General features: G+C 39.7%; 1 protein-coding gene across 1 annotated transcript; it reads right to left on the bottom strand.

The window, feature by feature from the left end:
• Nucleotides 1–223: 223 nt before the first annotated feature.
• On the bottom strand, nucleotides 224–6,888 carry LOC104441752 (AT-hook motif nuclear-localized protein 5). Its single transcript, XM_010054966.3, has 5 exons — nucleotides 5,593–6,888; nucleotides 4,884–4,951; nucleotides 4,065–4,196; nucleotides 2,462–2,620; nucleotides 224–708 (listed from the first exon to the last, which is right to left on the bottom strand). Exons 1-5 carry the CDS (start codon nucleotides 6,029–6,031, stop codon nucleotides 481–483), a joined length of 1,026 nt encoding a protein of 341 aa, XP_010053268.1. The 5' UTR covers nucleotides 6,032–6,888; the 3' UTR covers nucleotides 224–480.
• Between the last annotated feature and the right edge of the window lie 3,944 nt (nucleotides 6,889–10,832).

Below are 10,832 nucleotides of genomic sequence, written 5' to 3'. Positions count from 1 at the left end.
GCTTCTCAACCATGCTAATGCACGATTTGAAAAATGCTTCTCCGCAGTTTCAAAAATCACGATAAATATGCTATTGCAATTCATAATGCAACTGGTCACGATCTACGATAAGCAATCAGATCTTAGGAGGAATTTGCAGATAATCTTCAGACAAAGGGGCATAGACCAGACTATCTTTTCCGCAGATTCAACCATAAAGAGAGAAGCAAAAGAGAGAGACTCATGGGAAGAGTTTACCAAAAGAAACATTGATGCGGATTAGCATTTTAAACAAGAAAAACTCTACGCTCAAAGACACAACATAGCTCCTTGACATGAAAATGGACCTCGTCACTAGAATAAGTTAGCAATAATCCATCAGCCTCCAACTTAATATCAAGGCAAATTCTACATCCTATGCTCTAGAAATTTTGGTTCAATATACAACAACACATATATACAAAACCTGATATGTGTCTGTTGCAGCAAAGAGTCAATTCGTCAACCACGGGTCAAGTCAATACCGGTTTGGAGGCTCTTCAAATCAAGCTGTCGTGATCCGGGCCAAATGCCTACTGGGGATGGAGTGTAGCTTTGTGAAGGAGCATTGCTTGGGACAATAGCTTTATTATCAGCAACCTTGGGTTTAGTGTCCTCATCAACTGCATGAGCAGCCACCTCTTTGTTCTTTGGCTTAGTATTACCGTATACAAAACTGCACACCACAACCTGCACCAAGTAATGTCCATAAGTTTTTGGACTTGTATAAAGTCTAGGGTCTCGAAGAAGCAATTCATGCATGCAAATATGAACTCCTTCCACTTTTTATATTGAAAACACTGCATTGAAAATGGCAAAATATCAGGCCGCAAAAAGCTTATGGACAAATACATGTATTTGAAGAGGGAGACAGTCGTGTGAAGCAGTTTCTATGAGTGCTTTAGAAAACAGACTGGCGGACCATTAATCCATGCCTGAGGAGGTGTCTAGAAGTACCAAAACAACGTAAAACAATTAGATGGATTAACTGTGATTCAACAAGTTTTACACTGGTAACAGATAGAAATATGACATGTCAAACATTGATCATGAATGGGGGACCCATAAAAATGGGATCGTCACCACTTGAAAAGTTAATAGACATGAATTAGAGCTTGTTTGGTAACCAGCCAAACAATAAGTACCCAGAACGAAAAAAGAATAGAAATCCGTTTGGTAAAGGTTTTTTTCCCAGGAACAAATTTGTTCCTGAGAATAGATTTGAATTAGAATCAAAAAGTAAATAAAAGTTGCTTCTTTGTTTCTGGGAACAACTCCATAATCAAGCCTAAGCCATTTTCTTTTCTTTTTTTTTCCTCTATTTTCTTTTCTTCTTTTTCTTTTATTTCTTTTTCTCTTCCTCTTCTTCTTCCTCTAGCCAGTCGTCGGCCCTCGGCACGGCCCTCGGCAAGGGTCGACCTCACCAAATCTAGGTGAGGCTCCCCCAAGGTCAACAACGTCACCGACCTTCGCCGTGGCTGGCAACTGGCTAGAAGAAGAATAAGAAGAAAAAGAAGAAGAAGGAAGGAAAAAGAAAAAAGAGAACGAGAGAAAACTGAAATAAAATTATTAAAGAATTAAAAGAAATTCTAAATCACAAAAATATTTGAGAGTTATACCAAACACATATCTATTCCGGAAATCGTCCAGGATACAGAATAAAAAAAAACCATTTATGAACAGAAATTATTCCCGAGTACAAAATGGTTACCAAACGCACCCTTAGCTACCTGACTTATTGCAATACTCAATTTCAATGATTGCCAGATAAACACAACCCACAATCCAGCACAAAGAATATTCTTTATATCCAAGAGATATACTTCTGATCATACCGAGGCACGAAAAATAGAAGATCTTGATTCTTTATATTCAAGAGCTAGAGCTTCTCGTCATTTTGAGGCACAAAAAATAGAAAAATTTATTCTTAAGAGCTAGAGCTCCTCATTAATTGTAAGAAAATTGTGGAAGAATTCAACAGCATGAGAATACACTATTTCCATTCATTACGCCACAGAAGTGGATCTTTTGCCCAGCTATCCAGAAATTAGAGTGGGGAGACCTTTCAATCAAACATTCATTTTAAGAAATTGCTAACTGTGCACCAAAGTTGTTAAAAACAGGATCCTAGAAAGAATCAAGAGAGGCGTCTGAAGGTTCTGAATGTCTGATCCAGATCAGTATTCCAAAAAAAAAAAAAAAAAAAAAAAAAAAGCCAGGCAGAAGCTAGAAAATGCAGAGGTTATCAGATAGTTCACATGAAATCCAAGAAAAAAAATTTCAAATATCAAAAAACCTTACTAAAGACAGCTGTCAGCAGCTAAAGTGCGGCATTATACTTTTTTCGGCACCATGGGACAACATTTTATGATAAAGAAAACTGCAGTTACATAGCTCACAAGTTCTCCTAAGTATAAAAAAAGCTGCGATATATGTTAAGTACCTGAACCAGGCTTGCCGCAACAAGCATCGCAACACTGCCACCAACAACATGCCCATCAGGACTTGAAAGTGAAACACTTACTCCACCAGTGCGGTTGCGAGGACCACCATCTTCAGCAACTAAATAAGATCCCGACAAACATAATATCTCAAAGCGACCCTAAACAAGCAAATTTAAACAAGTAAGTCTTTTTCACCTTCCTTCAAGGATTGTAACAGGAATGACACCAAGCTTGTAACATGATCTAAAAAGGATGAGAATTTGTATCGAAGAGACAGATTACAGTAGATTAGAAGAAGGATAGAATGCCTGATATAGAAGAAAAAGATATTTCAGAGAATGAAAACATATCAATCCTTAGCAACCTCCTAGTAAGCCAAAATGTATAATTGATAAAGATAAGCACTTGCAATCATAAAGTTTGACGTAAGTTTTAGTCATCTCCGGAGCAGAGAGATCATTCTCAACCCAAAAACAGTTAATTAAAAAGTACTGCTTCCAACCAGTATACCTTAATTGGCAAAATGTTCCTCTTAAATTAAACTCATCGAGAAGCAACCACATGACAAGAACTAGACTTCCAGGCAAGTGAAAATCAACCTCAATTGACATCCACATATTAGCCACTGTCGATGAACAAGGAAGCTCACAACAACCTCAGTAGGTCTTCCAGTAAATGGGTAAAGTCTAGCAATAGCTCATCAATAATGCCATGATGCAGCCTACTTGGACGCATGTATCAAACCATTTGCTGCATCCAGGATCGCAAGTGGAACACAAAGCAGAGGTATGGAAGGCAGCAAGCTCCACGAGAAAAGCAAAGCAAGCCCCTTACTCACCTCTTTCTAGAAACTTTATTAGTGCATCAGCAGTAGAACTACAACATATCAACAAATATACTCCAAATTGCACCAACAAAGAAACCAGTAACACTGCTCCTTATAAATAAAAGCCCATCATTCCCCTATTATACTAAGGAATGTCCTCATGATTGCCAACAAGCTACAGCCTAACAATATCACTTGCACACCTGAGGAAAATTGTATATCACTTTGATCCTCATGACATATCTCTTTGTCCATTGCTTGCTCCACTTCAACACGAATTGCATATTCATTGGTTTCGCTTCTATTGCACTTATAACAACCAGTCATATGCCACATCGAATTTTATATTTACACCAACCACAAGTCACAACCATAATAATTTTTCCTTCTTAATGGAAATTCCCATTGAATCTTGCCAGCAAAATTTACTTGTCTTTCTTTACACCTACTAACATCACACCATTAGTTGTATTATAGCTTTACTTAAAAAGTCGATAGTTTTATAGCGATATAATTGATGCTTAATGTTCATTGAACTCAAGAAAATACATACTGCACCACATATTTCTGTACCGATTGGAAGAAACAGCATAGCCTGATAAAGAATCAAAGAAACAGATTGATGGACCAGTGTTTATATCAAGTTTCAAGACCAAGTGAAGTCATAATTGAGTCTGGCTGAGTTTAAGACAAGCCACCCTTGGTATTCCCTTACAGCAAAAGTAACTTTAAAAGTCCAAAAAAATGACATAGAAAGACTTAAAGAATGCTTCAACCTCAAATGTGATAGTTTCACCAGAAGACGCAGGCAGCCGTAGAGTTACAGCTGAAACTGTACCACTCCCTGATAATACGCATACAGCTCTTGGCCTTTGCTGGGCGAAAGTTAATACCTTAGCAGCAACATCCTACATTGTCATATACAACAATAACCATTATAACAGAAAACTGCAAGCACAGTATGCATTAGCGGGCCATAATAAGATCTGGCCCATCACCACAAAGCTCCACCAATGATATACCCATTTTAATAGGAAAGAGGACTGAAGTTCCTATGTGCGAACATGAAAAGACCCCTAGAAGTACAACCAAGTGGTGAATAAGTATTCTTTCCCTACCAATGAGAGTAAAACGAAAACCGCAGACCACACTATACATGGACAAGCACAAGTTTATCGAACCAGTGCATTATTGTATGCATTCAAGTTTCTTCTTGCAAATAGACCACACAAGCACATGAAATTCTGAGAAAAACTGAAATGCTCATCCATTTAAACCAATTTCCCAATCACACTGACCATATAACAATCCCTGCATCCGACAACCTCAACTATTTCATCACGGCTGAAACAGATCTAACATTAATACTCAACTGGTTAATTTCAAACCTCAATTAACTTAGCCACAAGAAAGTGATTCTCATCATTTAGTATGTTACGCTCTTCAATATCTTTTTATTGTAATAGCTTTTGTGAATAACCAAGCGAAAAAATGGCATGCATCTGAAACTCCAAAATTCTCACATAGCAAACTGATTTATTCATGTGCTTTTCACACCAAATTACCTCTCATGAATTAAGAAAAATGGAACATACCTCCCCTGGTCCTACGGTGATCACATGTGGGGCAAAAGCAATTCCAGCTGAACTGTTCATCCATTCACCTAGCAAAGAACAATTTTACCATTTTAATGTGCTTAAATGACCCCATAATTCAATTACAATGTGTACAACGGAGAAGAAATATGTACAAGTTGACCAAGATGTTGTCAAAGCGACAAGCCGCATCATTACACATGACATACAAGTGACAAATCATCAATCGAAGAATTACCAACTTTAACTTGATCAGACTACTGCATGTCGGTAGCTATTCTAGCACGTTTGTTGATCTATTCAGCCATGAACAAGACATAAGTCAAAGGAATCATGAGCTTTAAGTTGGTGAAATGTCAAAATGACAAATAAGAATCCACGCCAAAATGTTATTTTGTTGGCACTACCAAATTTAGCACGCCAACAATGCATTGCTCAGATTAACTATCAGGCACCAGTGACTTCTTTCTACCCAATAACAAGATCAACCTACATCTTTCTAATTAATTCAAGCCCACTACAACAATGAAACCTACCTAGTCATCATCGTTGCATATTGCAATTATAAATTCTCTTTAAAATCAATGAACATTGAATCTTCCTATAAGCAGCTAGAATAGCTGCATTAACCATACAAAAACCAACCATATGAAAAATAAAAACAAGAACGCACAAAGAACTCATAACAGAATGAGTTTAAAGACCTTACCAGTTGCTGCTAAGCGTTGCTTTCGCCCACTTCCAGGCGGCCTTCCCCGGGCCCGTTTCTGAGAATCCGTATTTGACCCAGAAGAAGCATTCGAAGGCGTAGCAGACAGAGGCAAAAGCCCCAAAGGAACCTTCCCGTCAGGCCCGTATTTCCGGGGCCTCCCTCTCTTTTTCTTTACCGGCTCACTCGATGGCATTGCGGAGGACATCCCCATATTAATGCCATGAGAGAAATTGGCATTGGATTGTTCGGCTGAATATACCGGTCCGCCTAAGCTGGACCGGACATTGGACTGAGCCTGAACATGAGGATTCGCCAATTGTCTAAAAACCGGTGGGGCATTCAACCCACTGCCTTCTGCTCCACTTAATGCCACTCCTCTGTGTATGAAATATTGAGCTGACCCACCAGACATAGCCATGGCTTCTCTCCCATCCATGCATTTACAATATCTAAAGCTAGTGTCTTCACCTCCTATCAACTTAAAAAGAAGCAAACTAGGAACGACAGCAGAATGCGCACAAATCGACACCTAATTTCACTAAGCTCAAGTCAAGATCACACGTTCAAGGGTTCTACAAGACAGTGAATCTCTGACCAGCAAAAGCTTAGAAAAAAAATTTAAGTACAAGAACCTCACCGGTGAAAAGAGAGAAATTGACAACCAGAGACCGAGAAAATCCAAGCTCTATCAGCAATCTCCCAAAAACAAAACCCAGCAACACAAGGTCTAACGGCAGCCCTAACGATGCAATGCGCGATTTCCAGCTCAAAACGAGAATCCAACCTCGACCCACGAAACCTAAACAACAGATTTAGCAGAAAAACTCCATCTTTCCGCCGCCAGAGACACAAAGGCGGAACCTTTTCGAGACGAAATGTGCCAACACGCGAGCGAGCAACAAGCCAGAGCACCCCGACTCCTCGCGGAGCCCGCAGATACCATCTAAAAACCGAAACCCTAGATTTCTCAAATCTAAAAGCGAGACAAGGGGGGAGGTGTGAAGGAAAAGAAAAAATGCTGGGGGGGAGGGCGGTGAAGGGAGAGGGGGAGCGACCAAGAAAAGGGCAAAAGGGAGAAAAAGGAGTAAAGGCGAGGACTTTGGGGGCGGATTGAATTGAATATGTGAGCGTAAAGGCGTGCAAGGTGTGGGGAGCTCAGCCCCAAGCAGAGAGAAGGAGAAAAAAGGAGAGAGAGAAGAGAAGAGAGAGAGAGTGAAGTGAAGAGAGAGTGAAGACCCCTTCTCTCTTTCTTTCTCTCCTTGCCTTGGCCTAGGCCTTGCCTTGGGTTTCCCCTTTATTTTTTTCCCCCCTCTCTTTTTCTTGATTTCTTTATTTGGCGATTTGGTTTTGGTTTTGGTTTTGGTTTTGGTTGTAGCGCATAGAGAGAGAGAGAGAGAGTGTGTAGGGTGGGGGAAGTAGAAGTCAGACTCAGAAGAGCGTGCTGTACCGGACTACTTCCATCAGAAGAGAGAGCCCACCTTCCCTCTCTCTCCTCTCTCTCTCTCTCTTCTTCTCGTATTCGGGCACAGTCCGAGGCCCCACCAAAGTACCCCCCATGTCCCATTTTACATGTCCTTATCACGTCTGGCCGTTTCTTGATAAAAAAAATTCATGGGCTCTCTCTCTCTCTCTTCTTTTTTTCTTTCCTAGGGTTTGAATTTGCGTCCGTTTTCCACCGGAACAATGAATGAATTCAAGAACCCCCTGACCCACCTCGGCCTCGGTTTCTCATGGGCAGGAGGGGAGGGTGGGAGGAAGTGGGGAGGTGGGAGGTGGGAAGCTCGAATCCTGAGGAGGGTTTTCGCGGAAGATGCTGCTGCGCTCTGGTTGGAGAAGTTATTGGACTAGGTCCAATGTAGTTTGAATCGTCAGGCATTATGAGATCGCATGTGAGGTCACTGGACATGACACTTCAGATGTATTAGGCGTGTGTCCTTGCAATGCACTTAATAATTTTCCTTTCTTGTGAGAGGTCGCTCCAAGTAAAGAATAATGGTCAATGGTCTTTCGGCTTGAAGATGCAAATCAGGATTCTTTGTGCAATAGCTCTAATTGCAAATGGGTTTTACGACCATAGTTTTTAAATTTAAAAAGAGAGAGGACTGCTAGCCCTCGCCGCTTGATTCTCGCCCTCTTTTTTAATTTAACTTATTTTTAATTTAATTTAAATAAAACATATTTTAAAAATCAGATTTAAACCACGCCGATAATGTTTTGGCCTTATATTTCATATTTTAGCCATGTTTTCCCCAATAAAAGAGAGAATATTTAAAAGGTCACATCAAGATTTTGTCGTTAGTCAAGTTGGACGGAATTAACTAAATGACTTAATTACACTAATTTGACAAGTTTTAAGATTTTATTACAATTTTTGTAAGTTTTAGGATTCAATTATATTTCCGTGATAAGTGTTAAGATTTTCAGTAAGTTTTATAACTTAATTATACTTTTATGATAAGTTTTAAAACTTTCAGCATATTTATCTTTAATTTCTTTACAAGTCCATAATGTACCGCTAACAATAATAAATTTGAGAATGTAATAAAAAAATCAAAATTCATGGGGGTAAATTTGTAACTTTTCAAAGTTAGGTGCTGAGCCCAATAGAGTAATCTTTGATTTTTTTTTTTCTAAATTCGGTAGTTGCTGTGCAACAATATTAAAGTCGAGATAGATTTTGAGCAGATGTCCACCAACAAAAGGGGGGGTCGAGACTTTTAATAAACTTAAAATCGGCAAGGGATGACACACTCAAACTCGAGGAAGTCATTTTATAATCGCTGCGAGGATAATCTATTCAATGGCAATTTACTCAGATCTTCCAAGTTTGGATTTTTCTAGTCTGTGTTAAAACATTAATTGCAATTTTATGTTTTTTTCAATGTGATGAGTGAAGGTAGAGAAGCTTTTCTTCAGACCTTCAACGCCTTGAAAATTTTTGGCCTTTTTAACAAAAGTATGTTGAAAATACGGATTTACTAATTTGAAAATTTTCAATGAATATTCCCTTCCCTTCATATTATTTTCGAATGTCTCCAAATCCCCAAAAATGATATGGAAGAGTAAGAGGGAACATGTGTGCCTATCCCATAGATATGAGTTCTACCAAACCAATGGTATCAATTTGTTTGAAGGAAAACTATTCCCTAGAAATTGTTTTCCTATTTTTCAGTGTTTTTTTTTTTTAACACTACTCAATTTACTGAAAGCATTTTCCATTGGCCAAAACCAACAAGCCTAGAACGGAGGAAAACTTTGACCAAAGAAAAAAGGAAAGGAGGAAAACAACTTCCTATTTTAGCAAAAGAACCATTCACTGAAAACTTTATTATAAAAAAATTATTTTTTATGAAAATTATTTTTAAGGAAAATAATTCGTTTTCACTTTTATGATGGTTTAAATAAAATGATTTCCTTCTTGTCGAGGGGAATCATTTTCTTAAATCTAAGCTCATTGTTTTCAATCAATGGAATCACGTTTTCCATAAACCATTAGTTTTCCATCATTCAAATATTGAAAAATCGAAAAAAAAAAAAAAAAAAAAGAGATTTTGGAAATAGTTCTTTTTTTCAAATAAATGAACCTTGAAATTAATTAGGTGTTAATGACTGTGGTTATCTATTGAATGAACCAGGACCACCGCACCCCTTTGGATCAGTTTACATGGGGAGAATTACCAAAAAAGTCCTAAACCTATTGCAATTGTGCCAATTCAGTCCTAAACTTTTTTTTAGTCAATTTAATTATAAACATTTACAATTGTGCCAGTTTAGTCCATCCGGCCAAAATTGGGCGTCGGCGCGTGTGGACACCGGCCCGGCGAAGCGACATGGCAAATTTTTTATTTTTTCATTTTTTTCAAATTTTTAAATATTTTTTTGAATTTTTTAATTCTTTTTTTTTTTTTTTTTTTTAGCTTCTCCTTCCTCTCGGCCGACCCGGGCCGGGACGAGGTCGACCATCGCCTTGGTGGGCGAGGCCGACCTTCGCCTTGGATCTGGAGAGGCTCGGCCCTGCCTAGCCATGGCGAGGGTTGATCTCGCCAGTGCCGGCGAGCTCGGCCCTCACCATGGCTAGGTGAGGCCAAGTCTCGCTAGATCTGGCTCGCCCAGCGATGGTGAGGCCGGCCTCGCCAGCAACTTTCATGAGCGCGGCCAACCTTGTTCACCGCCTCCATTGTTGAAGCTTGCCGAGGACTCCGAGGGTTTTTCGGCTCGTTTTGCAGAGGGTGGATTGGAGAAGACAATGACCTAACTCGGCTTCCGCAGCAACGAACCGTGGAAGCCGGAGCCGCTGAAAACACGTAGCAGCGGGCAGGACCATCGCCTTGGCTAGGCGAGGCCGACCCTCGCCTTGGATCTAGCGAGGCTCAGCCCCGCCCAGCCATGGCGAGGGTCGATCTCACCGATCTTGGCGAGCTCGGCCCTCGCCATGGGCTGGGGAGGCCGGCCTCACGCCGGATCTGGAGGGGCCTCACCATTGGCCGACAAGGTCGGCCTCGCCGACCCTCACCTGCCGGCCCGAGAGAAGGAGAAGCTGAAAAAAAATTCAAAATTCAAAAAAATTTTTAAAAAAAAAAATAAATAATTTGCCATGTCACTTTCAGGACAGCCAAAGTGTCCAAGTCAGCACCAGCCGGCCAATTTTGACCGGATGGAGTAAACTAGTACAATTATAAAAGATTTAGGACTAAATTGGCTAAAAAAAATTAGGACTGAATTGGCACAATTACAATAGGTTTAAGACTTTTTTGGTAATCATCCCGTTTAGGTGAGGGTAATGACTAATGGTTAAACGGACTGCCTTTAGGTAACTTACGAATGTCTATTTCATCTCCAAAAGTCCCATCGCAGTCATTTGGAGGACCCAAGGTACCATTATTTGCAAAGAACTACCAGGACCAATGCGATCATACTATCAACCTCTGCAAACAAATTCGGTAGACTTCAGTAGATTATCATCGCAATAGTGAACATACCAATCTTCGGAGAAGTTATTACTGATTATTTTCAATTACGTGTGAAAAACCATATATGTAGTTACTAAGTCGTTGTTACGTAACCCCTTTTCATCCGGGTGAAAGAAATTTACCAATACGGATTGATAAAAGAAACTTACCAGTTTAGATTGGGATCAAACTGTCTTAGTTAATAGGTTTTCGTTCCTCATAGTAATTTTGTTACGTACCTGTGAAGGTCAAGATTGGCAAATGTCTATGCTTATCTAGTACGTCATT

Source organism: Eucalyptus grandis, chromosome 4, assembly GCF_016545825.1.
Source record: "Eucalyptus grandis isolate ANBG69807.140 chromosome 4, ASM1654582v1, whole genome shotgun sequence".
NCBI lineage: Eukaryota > Viridiplantae > Streptophyta > Magnoliopsida > Myrtales > Myrtaceae > Eucalyptus > Eucalyptus grandis.
Note: the sequence above shows the minus strand (reverse complement) of the source record. Positions and strands in the feature narration are given on the sequence as shown.

Coding starts and splice junctions, on each gene's coding strand:
- LOC104441752 (XM_010054966.3), bottom strand. CDS start 6,031: ATGGATGGGAGAGAAGCCATGGCTATGTCTGGTGGGTCAGCTCAATAT. Junction 4,197..4,883: donor TCACCGTAGGACCAGGGGAG/GTATGTTCCATT, acceptor ATGACAATGTAG/GATGTTGCTGCTAAGGTATT. Junction 2,621..4,064: donor GTGAAACTATCACATTTGAG/GTTGAAGCATTC, acceptor TTGCTTGTTTAG/GGTCGCTTTGAGATATTATG.